This window comes from Anabas testudineus, chromosome 11 (assembly GCF_900324465.2).
Source record: "Anabas testudineus chromosome 11, fAnaTes1.2, whole genome shotgun sequence".
Lineage (NCBI taxonomy): Eukaryota > Metazoa > Chordata > Actinopteri > Anabantiformes > Anabantidae > Anabas > Anabas testudineus.
Genome location: NC_046620.1, coordinates 3651206 through 3676892, shown reverse-complemented (window position 1 = coordinate 3676892; position 25687 = coordinate 3651206). Strand labels below are relative to the sequence as shown.

Sequence of the window (25687 nt, the reverse complement as noted above, 5' to 3'; positions counted from 1 at the left end):
AGCTCAAAAGAAATAAAATTAAAGTTTAACAAGCAAAGATTAACATGGAAATAATACAAGTATAAAACAGATGTATGTGTTGTTAAAGAGAAAACGTTCTGTTCGGTGTGAAATTTAAAAAAAAAGAAAGAGTTTGAGCATAATTTTTGAATTATGTGTTTGGCAGCTTCATGGCATAAAATATTTCCAGAATGAGTGAAAACATATTTGTCCCTCATCATTTTTATTTCTTCTCCACATAAAAAGTCCAGGGAATGTTTAAATCTTTATACATATATTTTTAAATATAAATTTACTGCAGGTTGGTGGAAGGAAACGTGAAAACTCACAACGCGAACATGAATATATGAGGTAACAGGTAGAAATCAGAGCAGGGCTCTAACAGAAGTTAGCAACGTGTTCAACAAGCACTATAGGAAACTAAAATAATAAACAGAAACCAACTATGATGAAACATTGAAAAAATGATTAAACTGAGGAAAAACTAAATATTAACATTTAACTTCCTGTAGATTAAACTTAAATGGCACATTTAAACAACTGCTACACATTTCCAACCTTCAAGGTTCAACTCTGAGCAGACAGTTAAAACACAGACAACAAGTAAACACAACAAACACTTTTAAATGTTTATTGAAGGAAAGAAGTTATCTACTGTAACACCTACATCATCTATGTGGAAAAAGCACAGCTAGTTGTGCCACCTGTAGCAACACAGCAATAATACATGAAAACACCTGAGGGAAGGTAGCAGGGCCTCTAGAACATATCTTAAATGAAAAGATCTTGGCCCATTTAAATTGCACCTGCAAAATTATTAAAATATTAAATAACATATTTAAAATTAACAAATATGTATAAACCTTTGTTGATACTCATTAAGCTACACTTTAGTTTAAAAAGAAATTCAGAAAATAGTCACAATATATAAAAGAAACATTGAGGTGAATGTAAAAACAGTTTTCGCTGAAAGATTGTGCATCATTATTAAAATACATTAGCAGGTTACGACAAAGCTCTTTAAAGTTGTTGTTTAAATATCAGCCCTTTAAATATGATTTCATTTCTTACTAAACAGCAAACTGAATAAATATCACTCAGAAGTTGGAGAAGATTTCTAAGTAGAAACTGTGAGATTTGAACATTTGCCAGTTTTTTAAATAGACATTACTCAAAAACATGTGCATGAATCTTTTCACTGTCTAAATGTCCAGAGACAGTATTCTGTACCTTTAAAATACTACTAATATCAACCGTACCTTTTTAAACACAGTACCTCAGGAATGCCTTTTTTACATGGAATTTTTTTGTTAAATCTTTTACATCACATTAAAAATGTCTTGAATTTTAACAGTTCATTAAATAACCCTGACCTCAGAAATGAACAAGTAACACCATGTTTTAAGATGTCTTGATACTCAGTCAAGTCCAGGAGTTCATTCAGTATTTCATAAACAAGCACAAAGACCTTGTGTCATATTTGGAGAAACACCTTTAGTCTGATAAGATAAATTAGACACAAGTATCAGTATTATTCTTTTCTCACTCTTCCTTTGTTTACTCTCTGGTTAGTTCCTAACAATGTCTGCAGCAACAGAAAAGTAGAACATGCTGTTACTCTTTAAGGGTTTAAATACTGTTCTTCTCTTAATCCTGTGATCTTATCATTGGCTTTACTGTTACATTTATTATAACACAAACAGTACTCTCTTAAATGGTTTTGATGTCACAGTAACACACTGGAGCCCTCACTGTTGACTGATGCAGGAACCTGTCAAGACACATTGGAAAAAGCCTTTAATATGTAATGTTTGATGCTGGACTATATAAAACTTTAATTTACACTTACTCAAATAACAGTTACAGCAGTTTGACACTGGACACTGTAGTTGAAATAATACTTACTGTGATCTGAAGTTTGTCTGGCTATGAATGGAGAATCTGAAGCAGGAGCAGAAAGTTAAGTGATATTATCAAATTAAAACAGTTATTAAAAGACAGTACTGAACAAAAAAGGGATTCAAGGATCACAAAGAAATTGATGAGCAATAATATCAGACACGTTCAATTATTGTAAAAAAAGTTTTGTAAACAAAAGACAGAACTGACAGTTTGCAAATCTGGTGTAAAAGTGTAGAAAGTTAAAAACACTTTTAATACAAAATATTAAAAGTTAAAATACGTCTTTAAGCAGCTTTTTAAATATCCAGCACATCCAGCACACGTCTTTGTTTCTCACCATTCTTCTTCTTCTTCCAGATGAAGAGTCCAGTGATACAGACTAACAGGAGCAGCAGTCCTACAACTACTCCAATGACAGCAGCAGGAAACTCTGAGGGAGGAACTGGAATGAGATAAAGATAAATATGATTAGTTTATGGAATCTGTAAATAAAGCAGATCATATGAGTAAGACAGTGAGGTAGAAAACCAAATTTCATTGAACTATACAGTAATTTTCATTTTCTAAAATACTAATGACCTACGAAAATAGAAGTTGTAAACTGGAATTATCCTGTTCGAGCAAAGTTAATGACTCAGATTTTGTAAGTAAAAATATTTATACACCCTCAGACATGCCAGGAAGAACCTACAGAAAGAAGTTAAATAATAATTTTTCATTTTGTATGTAATAAATACAGTACTGAAATTTCAGTGAGGACATTTTATTGAATATCACAGAATGTTCTAAATGTCCTTACATTACATATCGCTTATTATTGGTCTAAAATACTAGTTCACAACACATTAAAAACAGTTTTACAATGTAAGAGATTTGATTGAGATAAGATTTTCTCTGTATTTTTTATGCAAGACCTACAAGGTTATAAACTTGAGATCTAAAATCAAAACATTGTCCTGTAATAAAACAGTTCTGCAGTCACTCACCCACTAAAGGTGCACTTTCCAGTTTGGGGAACACTGACTCAAGCTTTTTGGCATAAAACCTGCGGCTTCAATCAAGACTATCTTAACACAACAAACAAATTGGTGTATTTCCAATTTCTATCACATTACATCTCAGTCTTACCCCAGTTGGTGCTGATCACAGCTTTGTCCAGTTTGGTGATGATGTCCTTCTTCACACCAGAGATCTGAAACACACAGTCGTACCTGCTCCAGTCTTCAGGTTTGACTGAGGAAATGTTCAGATCAACACTCATCTGGAAGGTCCCATCATGGTTGGGGAGGATCTCTCCATGGTCCAGGTCCTCATGAATCTCCTCTCTATCTTTCCTCCAGAACATTGAGGCTCTGTCAGGGTAGAAACCTGTAGCGTGGCAGCTGACTGGAGAGGAGGGAGTCTTCTGGAGGAGAGACAACGAGGGAGGAGCTGAGGAGAGAGAGATGTACAGAGACAGAAAGAATCTATCACTAATGGAGGTGGAGGGAGGAAGAAAGGGACAGAGACAGAGATGGACAATTTAAGTCAGAGCCAGATTGTAATCCAGCAAAGCCTTTGGGTATGGCCTGTTTTAATAATAATAACATAAAACAACAATATGCTAGTAGCATTATCTGCCACTATGCAAAACTAAAATTGAAGATATTATATTCTTATCAGTAAAAATTAGAAATAAATTATTTCTATAATTAATGGTAGGCTGTTTTACATTACATAGAAATACATGTTATCTCCAGTTATAACTTCAACAAGTCAAAATGCAATGCTAAAATGTAATTACAGATCAACTGAAAGTTTTTTTTATGTTAAAACAGTATTTCATCATGATCTGCAGTATTCCATAGGCTGCACAGAGATGAAATATGGATCCATAGTGAAGCAAACAGAGATGAAGGGCAGAATGGAGACAAGAGTAAGTGAGATGTGAGATGTGCTCATCGTGCCATGATTCATCATTAAACAGAAACCTGCTGTTATTTAAACAAAACAACTGCTGATGACTCCACGGATTTTACCAATAATATGAGATAAAGAATAAATTCATGAGGCAGACTAAACTAGCAGGGCAGACCACCAAGTGAGGCAAATGAAGAGTTGTTAGACACCACATACAGCCATGGTCATACCTACACAATCAAGTCATATTAAACCACACACACACAAGTGTTTAAGCAATGTGAGACCAACCACAACCAGAACCAGACAGAGAAGCTTCTGGCTGCCAGAGCTAATGGAGCTGACGTGGCATCTACAACACAGGCAGCAACAAACATGTTGAAAATGGCCAGATGACAGCATCTATGATAAACCACAAATAATGAGACAACTCACCAATGATATTTTCAACCAGCAGCTGTCCAGTTGACCTACCCAATGTTTACTACTTGTTGTTGTTTTTGTTGTCTGCTGTTCTTTTCACTGACCCCAACCGGTCGAGGCAGATGGTCGCCCACCATGAGCCTGGTTCTGCTTTTTTCTCTCCACTGTTGTCTAAAACTTGCTCAAATGGGATTCCTGGGTTTTCTATATAATTTTTGTACAATTATACTCTGTAAGGTCTTAAACCTTAAACAACTGTAAAGTGTATTGAGAAAACTTCTGATGTGATTTGACTCTATACAAATAAAATTTAATTAAATTGAAACAGATAGATCCACCCAGTTCTGAAAAACAGAGAGAGAGAAAAGATTCCAACAGGCTGCAAGACACCAGCGGCCAGAGCAGCTTAGAGAAGAAGAAGAAGTCACAGTTCCCCTGCTGCTTCTGTTCTAAGTCAGGAATTGATTCTGATGCAATCAAACAGAAACTATTTAAAGCATTTAACTAAACAACAAAAATACTGTTCATTAATAGAGATTGGACCCAAGATGGACCACTTTGGAAAGGCTCCTTTTAATTTCTGCCCTTATGTCTCATAAAACATAAAATTCTTTCATTGTCCTTTCAAATGATAATTTTCAAGTAATGTTAAGTTTACATTTTGAAAAAAGTTTAACTCACAAGATGCATTTTAAATTAAATCAAGTAATGTGATTCTACCTTTTCTGTTCAGAGAATGATTCCCATAGTGCATGTACTTCTTCAACCACTCGGGGCAAGTGTAATCGATGAAGTATTTCTTGTTTTTTATGTCATTATGAACTTTTTTCCACTTGTTTTGAAGTGTGTCAGCCTTTTCTGTGAAAACCCATGTCAGCGTCTTCAGGTCCAATAATGTAAAGTCTTCTCCATCATAACCATATTGATCGAGCCCAGTAACCTCTTTACTGTCATCATCCCAGTCACAACCAGACATCTCCTGTAAAATGTGAACACCTGAAACAGAGACAGAAACTTCAGGGTGAGATTGCAGTTAGCTATCATTAGTTAGTAACAGATATTTACCACAGGTCACTACTTTATAGTACGTGATGACAAAAAACTGAAATGGACACTCAAATGTTAACCAATACATATAATTAAGAAATAACTTACAAATAAATTGTATACAGGTTTTGTTTACATGCAAGAATGTGCACACACTACGATGTTGGGGGTTCATGTACTAAACTGAGATGAGATGAATGGGATGGTTCTAGAGACGAGGGTTATGTGATTATATGATTATACGGAGCGGCGGTGACTTTTTTTTCTGAGCTACTTTTGCTTTTCCTTTGATCCATAATGGAAGACTGATCTCTAGTCTGAGTGTATAGCCTGTGTTATGTAGTAGACCCTTGCATGTCTATGTTTTCCCCTAATATATACATTGTTGTGTAACTACAGTGACGGTTTATTACCTTCATCATAACCTGACTACACTTACTGTTTGGACCATACAGAATGACAGAATTTGATTTATCGGTCTGATCCTCAGACACCAGTCCAGTGTAAGTAGGTTTCTGCATAACAGACTACAGATGTGGTTTACAGTGACCTGTCCAGGTTGTATCTGGTTTTCACCCTGTGACAGCTGAGATTGGCTCCAGCATCGCTCGCCACTGACAGTATACCTTCACCATAACAATGTATTAACTTGGACCGCCTTTAGCTTTGATTGCAGCACACATTCACCGTGGCTTCTGCAATGTCACAACATTTATTCCCATCCAGAGTTGCATACATTTTTCGCCAAGATCTTGTATTAAGGATGGGAGAGTCGGACCGCTGTCTTCTCCAGCACATCCCAAAGATTCTCAATGGGGTTAAGGTCTGGACTCTGTGGTGTCCAATCCATGTGTGAAGATGATGAGTCCTGCTCCCTGAACCACTCTTTCACAGTTTGACCCCAATGAATCCTGATATTGTCGTCTTGGAAAAAGCCCGTGCCATCAGGGAAAAAAAACCTCACTGATAGAATAACCTGGTCATTCAGTGTATTCATGTAGTCAGCTGACCTCATTCTTTGGAGACATAACTTTGCTGAACCTAGGCCTGACCAACTGCAGCAGCCCCCACAGGCCTACTAGACAATTTGCAATTTATAATAAATACATTTCTGATTAGCCTCATTGACAAGTGGTTTTCTTAAGGCTACACAGCTGTTTAGTCCCAAATCTTTGAGTTCCCTTTGCATTGTGAGTCTCAATCAGCCGGTGATGCTGGTTATATCCTCCTTTAACTAACTGTATCCATCTCGCTGAGGTACAGTGACACTTGCTGCTCAGCAGCTACAGCTGAAGGTAAATCGACTCACTGTGACCACAGCCAACGGACGGTCTACTGCAGGACACAGGCTATCTCTCAGGATGCAGCTTTTCAAAATGTATTAATGAATTTAACCAATCATTGTAGAATAATGAAAAAAGTATAGAAATCAGAAATAGACATACCTTCAGTTTGGTTAAAGTGCAGTTTTATCATGTCAATATCGTCTTTCAACAACACTTGAACGACCTCACATTTCCGACTGTGCCACTCCAGGTGATCAGGATCATCTTTGATTAGTTTTCTGACCCAGTCCTGTCTGGGTTCTGCTGTCTTACTGTTACTGTCACAGTAACCCACCTGAACTCCATCAACCACTGAAACAGCCACAAACTCTGGGAAGGTTTGGAGTCCAGAGGAAGTGGTGAGGAAATATGTCAGAGAGTGTTTCACTGTAGAACAAACAGAGCTTTTAGTTGATATGAATAATGAAATGTACAGTGGTGAAAGTAAATGAATCAAAAGCATTTATTATTGTCCTGGTTCAAACCTTATCATTATATATTATTATGATATTGTTATATAGTTTGTGGTCTAGTCTTGGTGAAGAATCTCTAACTGGAACTAATCCTCTCACACAGTTTGTTGGAATAAAACAACAACATCAAAACTTATTGTGCCACATTTTACAGTTTGGAGATTTTACAACAAACGTCGACCTCCATCAGAAACAATCCCAGAGCTGATGTTCTGGTCACTGGAGCTGATGAATCGCATTAAAATCACATTTTACTTTCACTTTCGCTGGTTCTGCTGCAGTGCGTCTCAGAACCACCCTAACATTAGCGCAAAGTGTGTGTTTGACCGAAGCCGCTTCTAATCATATTAAATCCACCAATAAACAGTGTTGTAGTGTTAAACAGCACCGAACCGCATCTAAAGGCTAATACACAGACAGCTGGTTCAGTACAAATCAAAAGACAATATAACACAGACTCATAATAGATAAAGCAAACAAATCAGTGTGTAAGAAAGTAAAGTGGATTTTACCTGAATGTGTAACAGCACTGAAGATAAGCAGAGTAAAAACACGCTCCATCTGTGCATGTGGAGGCTTCTTGAGTCCAGTTCAGATTCATCTGAACCAGGCAGGAACTCGTTTGTCCGGCGGATGGAGACGTTTTATGTCAGACTGACGTAATGAATCATCTTAACTGATCAATAAAACTCTGTCCACCGGTACATGAAGAAATCTACTTCACCAACACGTTTCTGTATTTATTTGCTTATAAATAACTGATCATATCCGTGCAGATACATTTTCTGTTTATCTAAAACAACAAATATATTTTTAAAGTTCGATTTTTGGCAACATAGATTTATAGAAGTAGCTCAAACAGTTGTGAGAAAGATAAAAGAACAAACACACAGTAAAGAATGTTTAGTATGGAACAAATGGTAGGTTTTGAAAGAGCAAAGTCCTGAACTTAATCTGCTGAAAAACAATGTGGATCATGTGTCTGGAAATCTGTTTTCTCACTCTCTTTCTCTAAAACAACAGGATTTGAAATCAGAGTTTTCAACTTTCCACCTCTTTGCAGACATGTTGTTGACTTACTGTGAACATATAAACGTTAATAAAAAAAGAATTTAACTCAGTCTCCATATACACTGTTTGTTTTAATATTGAAGAAACATAAATTACATTAATTTAATCACTCTGAAAAAAGAACTTGACAACAGATGACAACATAATAATTCAGTCCCTCCAGAATCTCTGTGATATTGAAACTGCAACAATTAACACATAATGGTGTCCATAATAATGTTATTGTCTTTGTCATCAAACATTCACAATTTCTGTAAATTTTCCTGCTGAAAAAAAACCTCCGGATCCTTAGTCTGGAAATCTGTTTTCTCACTCTCTTTCTCTTAAACAACAGGATTTGACATCAGAGTTTTCACCTCTCCCCCAAATGTCTTTCACTTACCTTGAACATATAATAATAAAAAAAGTTTAACAAACAATTTACACAAATCTAACAAATCTGTGTGAATTCTGTACAACTTGCAATTTTGTTAAATCACAACTCTGTACTGTACCTGAACGTCTCACACCAGTGCTGCTAACACTACAAAACACTTCCCATACTGCAGGTCAACCCTAAAAAATTAAATCCTGGAGGGACTTTACTTTAGAGCTAATCACACTTTGTGCAAGATGACAAAAAAATAACAATATAAATAGTTAAGAACATACGAGACTCTTTGTAATCAAATAGAACCTTTGAAAATGAGCCAGCAAATGACCTGGGTGGTCACAAATCTCCACAGACAGAACTACAAAACATATAGTTCTGTATTAACACAACACACACACACACACACACACACACACACACACACACACACACACACACACACACACACACACACACACACACACACACACACACACTTCACAGTCTTTTAGAAATAACCGACATACAAACATTAACAACAGCAGTAAAATGAATTAACTGAAGTGTATCAGCACAAGATGTCCTGTAACAGTGCAACGTTAGACAAAGCTTTAAAACCATGAAAGGAAGAATAAATTTAAATGAGAATGTGAAAATATGTTCTATAAATAAAAAGATTCAAAGTATGCAGAAGACCTGAGCGGCTCTGCAGCTTCATTCTGTACTTTGAACAGCGACTGGTTTATATACATTTTATTTTATGACACTGGAGAGAAATTATTTCACTACTAATGATTTTTCTACTGGGAGTATTCATGTGTTTCAGACATGAAATGACAAATGACTGTATTGTCCATGACTGGATTTACTACTAATCTAACCCATCAGATGACCTGGTCTCTAACAATATAAATGTGATGGATGGTTAAATAAAATGTTAACACAAATCTTTACAAAGCTCTGTCTAAAAAAATAAGAGTTCTCTACTATCTATCTTCACTGGGAGTCAACACTGATTAAGAAATAAGAACAAGAATTTGTTAAAATACTCATTAAAGCTAATTTTAGACATTATTACTGTTCATCATGGGATTTATGTGTTTCTGGAGGTAGTGGAAGGTTTAACTACTCTAAGGACTTTTTAGCTTAGAAGCCAATTTATTATGTAACGCATTAGGCTACTCATTTTACAATTTTATATCTGTAAAACCTTCATAGAGCCTAAACAAATACATTTTATCTTTGTGCTAGATAAACAGTTTCACTCATGACTTGGCACCATCTTTGAACAATTTCTGTACCTGGATCAACTGGGATCTGGTACGATTGTGCGTATCGTTGCTACAACTTTGAGCATGTGTTGTCTAGATATACTTGAATACTTGTCCAGTCGTCCCTTTGTTTGGGGAGAACGAATGAGGACATCTAAAGCCCCCTAGCTTACTAATGCTCTGCTCTGGTAACTTACATAACTTACAGATTCATGTTATACTGTAAGTTACTGGACAAGTCAGTGTTTTGTAACAAAGCAGTAACACTAAAAACATTCAATCTCACTTTGCAGACATCTGCTTTAAGGAGTTTAGTTTACTTTTCAGTGCTAACATAATGTTCAGCTGCTGCTGCAACATGCTGCATTGTGACAAACTCAGAACTACGTCCAAACATTTTACAAGATGCAAACAGTCAAAGTGAGACTGAAACTGTTTTTAGTGCACTGAATGGTTTTAAACAGCGATTTTTAATTTCACAGTAAAGTTCTGTTTTAACAATAAATGTAAGAATTAGCTGCACAGTGTGGAATTTAGTTAGTTTAGTTTAAATGTGCTGCTTGCCTGTACAACACGAACGCAGCACATTTTAAATCTTTCACTGCTGACATCGTGAGACCTGAGAGAGCAGGTGTATTGTCAGCTGATCTAGGTGTGTTGACAGGTGAGTGTCAAGAGAGAATCACATTTACAATTAGCCACTGTATTCTGTGTTTGCAGTGTTGTTGGTGTGCATCTTCTCCATAAAGTCTCCTGGTTGTTGCTGTATTTGCATTTTAAATTGTATTTCCTCTCACATACCCTCAGTCACAGGAACTGTACATCACCACGACTTTAGCCTGGTTGTCTTAGTGTTTTCACTTTTCAATCTATCACTCAAGAGATGTTTGCTGTGCTGTGTGGCACATTGTCTTCACTACTGACGGAGTTGGGGCCTCCTGGGATGCACAGCCTGAGGAAAGAAACATATGAACATAAAGAAAAACTGTATAACGATAAATATTTTCTATACCTTCACTTAAGAAGATGAGGAAAGTAAATCATCTGGTAAATCATACTCACAGTGATTAGTCAGGAGCTGAGCTGCTGTGTGACGATGACGAAGAGGCTGAAGCTAAAAGCAGAAAATTAAATGTAATAATTGAACTTGAAATGAACAGTAACTATGTGAAAGAACTGGACACAAATAGTTAATAATGTTAACATGTAAATCATAAAACACAGTTTAAATTCCTATTAATGAAGAATTATAAAAACATTACATAAGAGAAAACTCACTGTTTGCAGGTTTAAAACCTGAAATGTAGAGGAGAGATTACACACTTTCAGATTATTTTATGCTTGCTGTTGACATTTTAACCTTGAGTTAAACAACTATAAATATAAATGTCCAATCCAGCAGTAGATTAAAATAACTTCACAACAAATTAATGATAACTGAAAACGTCTTCTTTCCTCACCCTCATTTTTCTTCTTCTTCCTCCAGATGAAGAGTCCAGTGATGCAGACTAACAGGAGCAGCAGTCCTACAACTACTCCAATGACAGCAGCAGGAAACTCTGATGGAGGAACAGGAACCAGAACAGAACATTTACACCATTTCTGCCACTAGATGGAGACAAATATGTTGACTTTATGAAGTTGTTACATAAAAGCTGCAGATTATTTAGAGGAGACAATTATGCAGAAACCAACATAACACTGTGTTTCTTTTAATACATTTGTTCAGAGATTAATAAACCTTTTGTTGAAGCATTAGTACAACATCTGATCTCCCTCTTACCCTTGTTGGTTCTGATCTTAGCTTTGTCCAGTTTGGTGATGATGTTCTCAGCACCAGAAAACTGAAACACACAGTCGTACCTGCTCCAGTCTTCAGGTTTGACTGAGGAAATGTTCAGATCAACTCTCAGCTGGAAGGTCCCATCATGGTTGGGGAGGATCTCTCCATGGTCCACGTCCTCATGAATCTCCTCTCCATCTTTCCTCCAGAACATTGAGGCTCTGTCAGGGTAGAAACCTGTAGCGTGGCAGCTGACTGGAGAGGAGGGAGTCTTCTGGAGGAGAGACACTGATGGGAGAGCTGAGGAGAGAGAGAGAATCTATCACTAACAACTCTTTACAACACATGTAGTTCAAAGGTCTATAATATTAGTGTTCATTTTATAGAGAAGTGTTAATTTTGGAACATTTGCATAATGTATGTCATTTTTTTCAGTTGGTTGATTTTTTTTTAATATTCACTTCAAATTACATCAAGTGATGTGATTCTACCTTTTCTCTTCAAAGATCTATTCACATAGTCCATGTACTTCTTCAGACACTCAGGGCAAATGTATTTGATGTGGTTTATTTCATTATTAACTCTTTTCCACTTGTTTTGAAGTGTGTCAGCCTTGTCTTTGAAAACCCATGTCAGCGTCCTCAGGTCCAGTGATGTGAATTCTTCTCCATCATAACCAAACTGATCATATGCAGTAACCTCATCAATGACATCATCCCAGTCACAGCCAGACATCTCCTGTAAAATGTGAACACCTGAAACAGAGACAGAAACTTTAGGGTGAGATTGTAGTTAGTTATCATTAGTTAGTAGATGATATTTACCACAGGTCACTACTTTTATGAGGTAACCATTATATTTATAAACTAACTTAAGATGGGTTTACATAAAGGTTCTGTTTATGTGTGACTCTAAGATGTTGTTGGTACATGTATAGAGATTGATGAGATGGTTCTACAGACAGATGTTTCTGAGTAGAGTAGTAATGACTTACAGTATGATGTACACAATTTCTCAAAACACATTCATGCATTAAATCTACAACACGCATGCAAAAGCACAAGGTGGTAGAAACTGAAAACAGACAAACCTCCAGTTTGGTTAAAGTGCAGTTTTATCATGTCAATATCTTCTTTCAACACCACATAAGAGATCTTGCAGTTCTGACTGTGCCACTCCAGGTGTCCAGGATTATCTCTGAATAACCTTCTAACCCAGTCCTGTCTGGGTTCTGCTGTCTTACTGTTACTGTCACAGTAACCCACCTGAACTCCATCAACCACTGAAACAGACACAAACTCTGGGAAGGTTTGGAGTCCAGAGGAAGTAGTGAGGAAATATGTCAGGGAGTGTTTCACTGTAGAACAAACAGAGGCAATAGAGGAGGCGTTAACTTGTTGAACTCAGAGTTGGCTGAACACTTTTAATCAGCTCTGATCACGTAGATCACATCATTACATCTCAACTTGTACTGCAGATGATACGTTAGTTTACAAAATTAACAGGGGCTGAACTACATCTTCATGTCTAATCATGGAAAAGCTGCTGGAAACAAAACAAAGCAAAAGCAAACAAAAAACATTTTAGAGCAAACTGCAACAAACATTTGTAATAAACTGACGACATGTTTGTTTTACCAGAAAAACAACTATAAAGCAAAAAAGGAGACTGTTCAGTTTACAGTCTTTATGACATTTTCCCAGAGTTTTATTAATACGTTCTCCAAGTATTAAGTTTCAAACATCACTAACATGCAAGAACTGGATTCACAGGAATATCATGGAGTTAAATCTCTGGTCCTGGGGTTGTACAGCTCCACCTCACAGATGGCTTCTTGCGTATTAGTTTTGTGAAACATTCCTTCCCTCTTCCATCACCGTCTGCAAAGAGAGATCTTCCCCAGATGATTTGGGAGGAGTGAACATCAGGCGACTGCATTCAATAAACATAATCAGATCCATATCCCAGGACGGTATTTTGTTAAATATCATGCTGTTGCTCATTCTGAAACTAAAATCACGTTTACTGCTCTACATGTGTAAGCACTGATATCTTACATTTTAATCAGGGTCCATCCTGACTGAGTTTAACCAGCTGGTGGTTGAGAACCGGGCTGTAAACCTACAGTAGTAAACTACATTTACTCAAATAGTGTACTTAAGTAGATTTTTCAGGTATTTGAGGTATTTCTATTTACTATTTACTTTAACTTTTACTCCTCTACCTTCATGTCAACATCACTAGTTACTCTTTAGGTTTTGCAGGATTAGATTCTTTTACAAATCATTATATATTAATCAAATGCTGCTGTGTCTTTTATGGATTAACCTCCTCACTAAGGTTGTTAAAATCAGCCTCATCTTTACCGACTGCTCTTTTCGTTCTACAGTCTGTAAGAAACAGGTTTTAGTCACAATCTTCACCTTTGTTAGTCAAACACATCTGGACTATCTGATGTCTGAAGCTAGAAGAAGAAAGTTACTGAATTTGTGTAGGAGCCATTTTTATTATTTATGTTAACACCCCAACCAGCAGGGGGCGCAGTTACATCCTAGACTGTGGCAGTATTTAAAGAACCTGGGTGATGAGGAGCAATAGGACAGTTAACAGTGAACTGTACAGTGTGTTCTGTGTTTAAAAAGTGTGTTTTATATGTAAAATGTCCCCAATTTGTTCTGAGCAGCACCAGGTCATGTGTGTTAAATGAATAATTACCAAATGAAAAATCAGAAATTTACTCTAGAATAAATTTTGGACAAATGGACACTTTCACGTTCTTTACATGTTTTAGTCTAAATCAATTGTCAAGCTAACAGCACCTCAGAGGCAGTTTAATTATCACAAATAGCAGTAGTTATATGAAAGACAGGACTAGACAAAAACAATTGACTACTAATAGCAGATAACTTCCTGTTTGCAGGTCTGAATCCTGAAACACAGATGAGAAATTACGGTATTAAATAGTAGAACAAGTTTTGATTAAACATATTGAAATATAAAAACAAACATCAACAGATCATTTCACAGTTTCTGATTTGAATATGAAGAGAGAAGACGAACTCTTCAGTACATTCAGTCCATCTGTTGTGGGAATCGAGTGTCAGTCACACACTGAACAAATTAAAAATAGAAAATCACAATAAATACTGTGTAATGTTTTTGACACATTGTTAAATCCTACATGCAAAACCCAAACATGAATGAAAACATCTTTATGCTTCACTGTTCTTCTTCTTCCACCAGATGAAGAGTCCAGTGATGCAGACTAACAGGAGCAGCAGTCCTACAACTACTCCAATGACAGCAGCAGGAAACTCTGAGGGAGGAACAGGAACCACAATAAAACTCTGTTAAACCAGTGGCTTTGATTGGTAAAATGTTACCATGACTGAAATATGAAAAGATCAAAGGTGTAAACCAGGGTTTTCCTTTGGTCCAAACAAGAGGCAAAACTTTATATCCCAAGAACTTGTCTACAATTTAACCTACAACAAATACTTTTTGGCATTAAACTCGTAGATATAGTAGGTGTGAAAATACATACAAATACAATTTCCATCAAATATTATTCGAGTCTCACCTTCATTGTTCCTAATCTCAGCTTTGTCCAGTTTAGTGATGACGTCCTTCTTCACATCAGAGAGATGAAACACACAGTCGTACCTGCTCCAGTCTTCAGGTTTGACTGAGGAAATGTTCAGATCAACTCTCATCTGGAAGGTCCCATCATGGTTGGGGAGGATCTCTCCATGGTCCACGTCCTCATGAATCTCCTCTCCATCTTTCCTCCAGAACATTGAGGCTCTGTCAGGGTAGAAACCTGTAGCGTGGCAGCTGACTGGAGAGGAGGGAGTCTTCTGGAGGAGAGACACTGAGGGGAGAACTGAGGACAGAGAGAAACACGGTATGATATATAATGAATCTCTACTGAGTAAAGGTGAAAGACAAAAACAATAGAAGATTGAGGAGGAAAGACAGGATACAAACAAGGTGAATTCCACAGTGACAGAAAATGGGAGAGTATAAGAAGCAATTAAAGACACAGTTTATGAGTTAAATAAGTTAAAGAAACATCAGTTCCATGTGAACCATCACTGTCAAAGACAGGGCAGCCAGAAACTATCACAGCACTCTTTCTACATTGTCTTATACATATGACACAGTCACAGTGCTGTAATGTATTTTATATGAACATACTGTAGTTGTTTCCATAAAATGACATCAGGTCACTGAACTCTACCTGTTCTCAGCAGAGAGTTATTCTCATAACTCAAATACGTCTTCAGCCAATTAGGGAAAATCTTAGTGATAACCTCCACACGCTCTTGATTTGAAGCTTTGTCAGCATCCCATTCCTGTTTGATGGTGACAGCCTGTGGTTTCAGAGCGACCCATGTCTGTGATTTCAGGTCCAACGACATGAGGTCGTCTCCATCGTAACCACAGTTCATAAAACCACTAATCGCTCCAGTGGTTTCATCCAATTCACAGCCACGTATCACCTGTAAAATGTGGACACCTGAGAGAAACAAAGACAACAGAGTTACAACATAAAGGTAAGTCCTGTTAATAGTGCAGGAGGTGAAGATGTGTGAGGTGGAGAGAAGCTTGACATAACAACATATAGTAATGAAGTGATTGGAACATTTTTCATACCAGACATCAGCTTTAAAATCACAGTAATTTGTTCTTAACATGATTCATTTTCCCTGTTTTAATTTTCCATATGTTTTATTTAACTATTTTGTTTTATGTAGATTTTACACAGTTTCCCAGTTTCTCTTGGAATCAGCGTGGTATGTGTGGAGGAGAAGGCAGAAGGAGACAAGGAGGTGTTCCAGAAACCAGGTTTCAAGTCTCTGCACCAAAAGACTCCTGAGTCCAGACTTAAGTTGTTTTTTGTATTTCTCCATTTTAACAATGCAAAGTGTTGATCTCGACACTCTCTCTGCCTCACAGTATCTGTCGATGCCTCTTTTTTAGCCTCTTTCACTTACATCAGACCGTTGGACCTTAGATTAAATGTTCCACTGAAAAACGGCATTGGTGCAAAATCAACACCCAACCCTTTGTCATCTTGAGGAACAAGAAGTGAATGAGCCTCATCTCTCATCATGCTTAAAATTACAAAAATGTCACATAAGCGATATCTGCACTTTTCAATTAAATTCAATTCAATTTTATTTGTAAAGTTCTTTTTACAATTGACATTGTCACAAAGCAGCTTTACACAACCAAAGAACAGTACATGAACAGTGACTGTGTAAGAATCATAATAATCAGATTGTCCCTGATGAGCAAGCCGAGGGCGACGGTGGAAAGAAAAAACTCCCTGAGAAGGCAACAGGAAGAAACCTTGAGAGGAACCAGACTCAACAGGGAACCCATCCTCATATGGGTGATTACATGCTGTGTAGGCCTGACTGTATATGATTTATAGCACATTTCCGTGTGGCTGTATAGTCACTGGTGGAACTTTACACCTAACAGGAGAGTTTAGAAGAAATTATACATAGAACATACAGCAGAACATACCTGTGGTCTGGTTGAGGTGCTCCATGAACCTATGAAGTCTGGTTGTATAGAGTTTAGGCAGAACGGAGAAACACTGATCTGTTACCAACTTCCACAGCTGGTTGTCATCGAACAGCTTTTTCCACTCATCATGTTGAACTTTAATCCTTTTGTCGTCGCAGTAACACACCTGAATGTCATCGACCAACAAAACCCCCATAAACTCTGGGAGGTTTGAGATTCCAGTGGATGAAGTGAGCAGATACTTCAGGGAGTGTTTCACTGTGGAAGAAACAGGGTTTGAAAACATCCCGTCATCTAATTAGTATAATAGTCAGTAAATGGTTAAATATTCAACACTTACCTGGTGATGAAACGTAAAAGAGGAGAAGCAACAAAAATGAGCGTTTCATCATGTTTAAAACACTCGTTTGGTGAAAGACTGAGGTCCAGATGTTGTGTCATCAGAGGGAGAAGAAACTGAATCCAAAATGTTCTTACAAACTGTTGCAATCAAAAACAGATGGAGACCTTCTGTTCCAAACAATTCAAAAAAGTTCCACCAGTGGGTGTAAAATCTTTACCAATGACAATACTGGCTTTAAAAAAACTAGTGAGACCCAACCTAAAACACGTCTAGGTCATTTAAAAAAATAATAATTTCCATGTTAAAGTTCTTGTTTAGTACCTGGTATTTCATAAAATAAATTAGATGTTGTACATGAAGGTTAAAGTTGTGGTACGACCTGCAGAGCAGCTGCCAGCAGTGCACATCTCCTCCAGATGTTACTCTTGAATTCACACTTGAACAATTTAACTTATCCTGTTGTTAAAGAGTCTAAAGCTAAAAGGAGAAAGTGAAATAACTGAATTTAACATGAACCGTGTAGGAGTCATTTGGAATAAGTGTTGTTCATTATTTAACATCCCAACCAGCAGGGGGTGCTGTGACATCCTGGACTGTGGCAAGGTGATTAGAGAGAAGAGAAACTTTTCAGTACATTCAGTTCATCTATTGAGGGAATCAGAATTTCACATAATACAATGTAAGACAACAATTACACAAAAAATATAGTTAAAAGATTTTTTTATTGATATAAATAAGTTATTTTATTCATTTCTATTTCAGTGAATTGTAAAAATTTCATAGGAAAATACAATTTTATCATTACATTCACAAACAAACATGCATCAACATCCACAAACAGGCAGACGCACACATTAAGTTACACTTTATAAAATCTAAAAATAGTGACAATAAATAAAAGCAACAAAAATAAAGTGGATGTAAAAGCACCTCAGTGAAAGTGAAAGTGTTCCCTGAAAGAAAGTCTCACTCACAGAAATTAATAGACAGACATGAACGCAATACAAACGGCAACTTCACTGGCTGGCAGAGGTGCAGTAAGTAATTCTGTTTATATTAAAATATGATTTAAAGATACTGAGCTCAATAGCGATGTCATAGCATGTGTCCAAGAAAATCATTCTAAACTCAATCTGCTGCACAGAACTCTGCAAGTGTCAGACTCTCGTACGACAAATACCATTAAACTGGTAAATAAACATTAACTGTTCAACAGGGAAATGAGCAGGTAGAAAGGTAAATACTGAAAATACTGAACTCCTCAAGTATCAAGGTGGTCGTTCAAAAAAGAAAGTGTGTCTAATGTTCACATTCAGTTTGTACAAGCATCGCTTCACATCCCAAAGTCTGAATCCCCAGAGTCCTATTTCAGTTCAGGGTCCAAGATAATCACAAAAAGTGACTTATAGGGTTGAGAGGACAAATATTCAGTGAACACTGAATATTTAGGAAGGTGACAGGGGATGGGAAGTCTACAACACTCTGGTTTGAGTCAGGCTGGTTCATAGAAAGAGGTGAAGGTGGGAGCAGCCTGCGTTAGCATGTGTATGAATGCATGATGGAGACCAGGTCAGTGAGCACGTGGATCATAATCTGACACAGGATCGTGTTTTATGACAAACTGGAGAAACAAAAGTTACAACTGAGGTTCAGTGCAGAGTTTTAATTAGTTTGAATTTTGTGCATTTAGTAAAATTCTATAGACGATACCGGTCGTTTGGACTCAGTTGTTTGGGTTAATGTTATGTTCTGTTGTTCTGAAGTTTTGTTAATCGTCTGTGTTTTCAGTTACATGTTTATCATATATATATGTTATATAAGCTCTGATCAGCCTTTATGTTCATGTTCTCAGTTCTTCTGTCCAGTTGTAGCTTATTCTGCTTAGTTAACTTTGCCTTTTAACTTTGTAAATTGCTTTCTGTATTTTTGGTTAAATAAACTATTTTTTTAAATCAACCTGTGTTAAAAACAGTTGTTGATGTGACAGTAACTCACTGGAGTCCCCTTCTCGTCTTCACCACGAACCTGTCGAGACACATTGTAAAACCTGACTCGATTTTATTTACACTGCTCAAATATCAGTTGAATATAAAATACAGAATTAAAATGTATAAATTATACAACTGTACAGTTATGTGCACAGTACAAGTACTTATGTGCATGTACTCACTGTGGTCAGCAGCTGAGTGTTTCTCTAATGTCCATTGAAGATTCTGACGCTAGAAGCAAGAAATCAAGATGTGTTAGATACTAAAATCTAATTACAATAACATCTTCAAACTAAATAAACAAACATTGTGTAGATTTACAGTAGTGCTTCATGCTGGAGAGCAGGTTTTAACATATTCAATACAGAATTTCTAACATGGCCATTAGAAAACTTACAGAACATCAGCTCCACTAAGTTGAAATGTTTCTTCTTCCTCCAGATGAAGAGTCCAGTGATGCAGACTAACAGGAGCAGCAGTCCTACAACTCCTGCAATAACTGCAGCAGCAACAGGAAACTCAGAGGGAGGAACTGGAACCAGAGGACAGTGTTTGCACGTTGTCTCTGTCATCGAATGGAGAAAATATTACATTTAATTTAATGGAATTCACTTCTGTATTTTAGGTTTATGTTACAAACTTTACACACATTATGACAAATTTTTAGAAGAAAAATTGCGTTTTTTGCTGGACCTAAAAACAATTCTGCAGTCTGAACTCTGAACTCCTGTGGTCAATGAACCACAGTCTTATGCTTTTTGGCATAAAGCATATGGCTGCAACAATGGACAATCGTTACACAACAAACAAACACACTGGAGTGTGTTTCTAGTTTTCACTCTTACCCCAGTTGGTCCTGATCACAGTTTTGTTCAGTTTGGTGATGATGTCATCCTCAACATCGGAGATCTGAAACACACAGTCGTACCTGCTCCAGTCTTCAGGTTTGACTGAGGAAATGTTCAGATCAACTCTCATCTGGAAGGTCCCATCATGGTTGGGGAGGATCTCTCCATGGTCCACGTCCTCATGAATCTCCTCTCCATCTTTCCTCCAGAACATTGAGGCTCTGTCAGGGTAGAAACCTGTAGCGTGGCAGCTGACTGGAGAGGAGGGAGTCTTCTGGAGGAGAGACACTGACGGGAGATCTGAGGAGAGAGAACGTCCAAAAATAATAACTCAGCAGCTGTGCTTAACTCTGGATTAACTGCAACACTGGAATTGAGTATTTTTACAATGACACATTAAATCTTACACATTAAACATTGGACCTGAAGAAACATTAACATCAACCTCAGATGCTGCAAGAGCTTTGTTCACATGTTTGTCTACATTATGATTCCATCATTAAACTACAACAGATCGTGTGATTCTACCTTTTCTCTGCAGAGAACTGTTCCCATACTTCACGTACTGCTCGAGTTGGACACGACAATGATTGGTCAAGAATCTTTTTTGATTCTTCAAGAACGTATTGTATTTATCCCACTTGTGTGTGTAGGTGGCAGCCAGCTCTGTGTACGTCCATCTGTAGTTCTTCAGGTCCAAAGAGACGAACCCTTCTCCATCATATCCAAACTGCTGAAACCCATTCTTCATATCAGTCTCATCGTCCCAGTCACAGCCAAACATATTCTGGAAAATGTGAACACCTGAGAGAGAGACTGGAGTAAACAGACTGCAGTAGATAGAGTGGGCTTACAGTCAGTTATTTATTAGTTGCCTGTGCATGTATGTAGATGGATGTTATGGTTCTAGAGATGGGGATGAGTATTAATCAAGTATTAAAACATTAGTAAATAGTAGAGAAGACAAAAAAAAAAAAAACACATGCCTCCAGTATGATTAAAGTGCAGCTGTATTCTCCCCATGGCTTCTCTTAAAAACTCACGGGTGGCCCTGCAGTCCCGACTGAGCCAGTCCAAGTGCTCAGGATGATCTTGAAATATTTGTTTAATCCAGTCGTGTCTGGGTTCTACTCTCATACTGTCATTGTCACAGTAACACACCTGAACCCCATCAACCACTGAAACAGACACAAACTCTGGGAAGGTGTGGAGTCCAGAGGAAGTGGTGAGGAAATACGTCAGAAAGTGTTTCACTGTAAGAGAAATGACAACAATGAACAAGTTGTCAAGTAAAAACACAATAAATAAACATTATATTACATTAAACATAATTAGAGAAGACAATGGCTGAGCGTAAAATGCAGTCACAGCCATGAAGTTGGACAATCTGGATTTTTAGGAGGTTGGGTCATTTTTCCAAGTGACAGAAAAGTTCACTATGAACCCTTTTACTAAGTTACAGTAAGTAGTCACTGGAGGGATTCACTGCAGAGTTTGGAGGAAGTCAGTCTAACAAAGACTTTATGTTTGTGCAGCACATTCTCGTCCCACAGCCGGTCACCAAAGTCCAGAGATGTGAGTCAAACTCCCTTAAACTAAACTTTTAGCTAACAACAAATGGAAATGAGATCCTAATGAGAGACTAATCTCTGTCCTGAATAGGATCAAGGACCTGATCTGACGTGGTCTATAATAAAATAGCCCTTTACTGAAAGCATAAGGTTTTAATTATGATTAAACTAGATTAGATTAGATTAAAAGTGAAGCTGAAGCCTGTGTCTGAAAACTGAAAACTTCTGATACAACACGCAAATAATGGATTTCAACTTTTACAGTTTTAAAGAAACAAAGTAAGTTGTCTCTCACCTGAATGTGTGACAGGAAACAAGACCAGGACCAAAACAAACTCCATGCTTCTGTAGTAGATACATGTGTCCAGTGCAGACCTCACGCAAAGTCATGTCCCTGCAGGGTCCAGATAGTGTGTCTCATGTTCAGATGTCAGGGTTGTATAGGAGACTGTTGACTGGAAGATATGAGACAATAGGTCTGAAGAATCCCGTCACCTCTGGATGACATGAAGCACTTTTTGTTCATAAATGTCATTGGAAGAACAAGCTCCATCGTTTCATATAAAAGCTTCAAACACCTCCTCCACCCGGAGCTTTGCTCTGTGACACAGGAAATACCCCCACCACACATATCTCATTAAAAAAAAACTTCAATGGCCTGTATTGTATTTCACCCCCACAGTACGTTTGGCAACAGGAATGTGTGTCTGTGTGTAGCAACCAGTGTTTTCACTCCCATCAGACAATGATTGTCACAACGGCGTCCTCTGTGGACTGAGTGAGGCCTTACATCTAATTTCTCATTTACTACAAATACTGCAAATATTAAAACATTTTAATTATTTATATTTTAAAGTAAAAAAAATGAATTCAAAAATAAAATAGTTGTTTTTTTTCATTAAGCCGGGATGTTTTTTAAGATCAAATGAATAAAGAAGATTAAAAACTTAATTAGTCTCTAAACTATAGTGACACAAGGGCCGTTATGGATAGGATAAACATTTAATATAATCAGTCAATCAATTAGAACTTTATTTTCCCTAAGGGTTAATAAATTTCATAGCAATACAGGAACACAAGGAACAGACAAAAGGAAACCACAGTTAACTATATTAAGTATGTAATAAAGAAATGTTCACATCTTCATCACAGGCGTTCTCTCTAAACTCACCAGTGGTAGCAGAGGGTAGAAAAGGTGGTTTTGGATCTGTTGGTTCTGGTTAGTTCCTGCCCAAAGACTCAGGGGATGGGAGCCGTTAGACAGGATGGACTGAATGTTGTTCAGTATCTGCTTTGAATAGAAGCTGCTTAATGGAGTTTAATGATTCTACTACTAACTGTTTAACACATAGATCAAAACCAATAGGAAAAAATGTGAGGACACTTTTAATGTGAGCTCTGTGGAACAATGTCCTCAAAGTTCTGTCAGTCTTAGACTTGGCCAGCCTTCATTGACTGATTTTTAATTAATTTTGTCAGTCCAGAGGGAGATACATGAACTATGGAGTGGTAACAATGTTGAACAGCTGTTCCTGCTCCTCAGTAATGGAAAAACTGATTTCTGTTAATGCTGACGTCAGCATTACCAACAAATCTGTAGGTGGCCTCTTATATCACAGAAACAGAACAGGCTGGCTCTGTTTTGGGGGTGGAGCTGTATTTGTCCCGGGGAGCACCCGCATAAACTCACCTGTCCTCAGAGAGGCTTCGAGCCGACTGAGGAAAGCACAAATCTACAGGAAGTGACATCACTGAAAGATGAGCTGATGTGGGCTACTGAAATCATCTCTGTCTCTCACCATTCTTCTTCTTCCTCCAGATGAAGAGTCCAATGATGCAGACTAACAGGAGCAGCAGTCCTACAACTACTCCAATGACTGCAGCAACAGGAAACTCTGAGGGAGGAACAGGAACCAGAAAGAGGACGAGGTGTTTTTACTGAATTCAAGAGAATGAATGAAAGTTTTAGTAGGTGACAAATTCATACTTTAAAGTACTTACTTTCAAAATTAAAGTTAGCAGAATGTTTACAGGAAATGTCATGTTTAATCAGATAAAATATGAGTTATAATGATAATACAGTTTCAGTCCACTCCTACCTGAGTTGGTCCTTATTGCCGGAACTGAAGAAAATGATTTAGGTCAGAAAAGTGATTCATGATTCTAACATTTATTCAACTTTCTGTTTCTTTCTCTGTGTATTTTTATATCTTCATACAGAGTAACCTGTAGAGTAACAGCAATGAAACAACAAATTAACAGCTCAAATAAAATGATTTTCAACAGATGGAGGGACAGAAACTGTATACAGTCAACAGCCACTTTATGAAGTAAACATGTAAAACTCACTACAAACAAGTACAACTCCAACACCCACTATGATCACAATAATAACCATATAGTAGAATGGTCAACTTCCTGAGTTTTAACAAAATAAAAGTTGAACCGTCACAGCTAAAATCAGAAATATTGATCACTAAATTGATTTGAGTACTGTCTAAACACATGGAATAAGCAGAACAACTATGATAACAGGTACAGAATTAACACATAGTACAGTATTAACATACAGTAGAGTACTAACATGTCATTTTGTTATAGAAGAAGAATGGAAGTAATTTAACAATAATAGGGTTGAATTCAGAGGCCTTATTGGAACTGAAATGCTGTGTATGACTTACATGTATTCACCATCACAGATAATGTATTAGAGGACTTCTTTAAGATTTTATTTAGACTTTTTTAGTGCACAAAAATATAAAGAGATTCATTTAAGTCCAAGACTTTATTTTTATCTACTCTTAAAATCGTTGATGTCTAGTTAGTGATATAAAATTTATATTTAGTCTTTTGGCAGACACTTTTATGCAAAGCGACTTACAAGTGTGGCACAGGGTACAAAGGCAGTCCTAAGGACTAAATTAATAATAATAATAATAATAATAATAATAATAATAATAATACATTTACTTATAGAGCACCTTTAAACATGTGTTACAAAGTGCTTCACATATAAGACAGAAAGAGAACAACAATCACAAGTTAAAATAAAAAGGATGAAAACCAATAAATCCTACTTGAGCAAGCATTAGGCAAACAGCAGAGAGAAAAAACCCTTTACAGGAAGAAACCTTACAAATAATTGGATAGAAACTTATTAAAGATCATAATATATATTAATATTTTTATTTTTGTGAATTTATCAATCAAAAAGAAAAATGTTTCTATCTATTTAACACATTTTTTCAGTGATACAATAAACACATTGAAACCAGAAAATACGATTTATTTTGCAGAATGTTATTATTATATGGATTATAAACATCAGTTATATGTTATGAACATGTAGTTTACTGTTATGAGCTGTCAGTCTATCTGCACAACACAAAACAGTGAAGTAGCTGCTGTGATCTGTTGAATCTGGATTTGTCCCTGGAGAGTCTGAGGCTACAAACAGAAGTGTAATTAAAGTTAAAACAGTCGAATTATGGAGCAGACTGCATGAATAAGAGTCAGTAAGTTGAACTTTGGGGTTAGTAAAAAAGAAAACTGAGTTTTACTACAGCAGAAAGTTTTTTAATGTCCTGCATGAAGGACTTTTAGACATAATGCAGGAAAAACAGATCGTCACAGACCTCTTTGTTTTCCATTGTTACTTGATTAAACTTGTTTCTTTGCATAGCTTGTTTATCTAGTTTATCTATTTCTTCATCACCTCAACACCCACATAAACAGACGTTTGAATGCACATGCAACACTTGATGGCAGTAATTAAATGATCTGGGACTATTAGTTAAAGGTTAAAAGAGACACATGTACAGACAGGTACATCAGGACGTCTCTTCTACTCCTT

At 36.9% G+C, this 25687-nt stretch overlaps 2 protein-coding genes across 5 annotated transcripts in view; both read right to left on the bottom strand.

Moving 5' to 3' along the window:
- LOC113154500 (major histocompatibility complex class I-related gene protein-like) overlaps positions 1-17553 on the bottom strand; it is a 46985-nt gene extending 29432 nt beyond the window's left edge. Inside the window, exons 1-9 of one of the 4 annotated variants that reach the window (XM_033326230.1) lie at positions 17425-17553; positions 17082-17342; positions 15787-16065; positions 15127-15429; positions 14784-14862; positions 11224-11240; positions 11042-11059; positions 10826-10877; positions 8566-10715 (exon numbers count right to left, since the gene is read on the bottom strand). In XM_033326230.1, coding sequence (XP_033182121.1) covers positions 10831-10877; positions 11042-11059; positions 11224-11240; positions 14784-14862; positions 15127-15429; positions 15787-16065; positions 17082-17342; positions 17425-17476 — 1056 coding nt within the window. In that variant the 5' untranslated portion in view covers positions 17477-17553 and the 3' untranslated portion in view covers positions 8566-10715; positions 10826-10830. Of the gene's footprint in view, positions 1-8565; positions 10716-10825; positions 10878-11041; positions 11060-11223; positions 11323-11546; positions 11847-12037; positions 12302-12636; positions 12904-14769; positions 14863-15126; positions 15430-15786; positions 16066-17081; positions 17343-17424 lie in introns of those variants that run through there. The other 3 variants (XM_033326232.1, XM_033326231.1, XM_033326233.1) reach the window with 3 other exon arrangements.
- Positions 1-25687, bottom strand: part of LOC113154484 (major histocompatibility complex class I-related gene protein-like) — a 166238-nt gene that overhangs the window by 104099 nt on the left and 36452 nt on the right. The gene's annotated exons all lie outside the window — the stretch shown is intronic.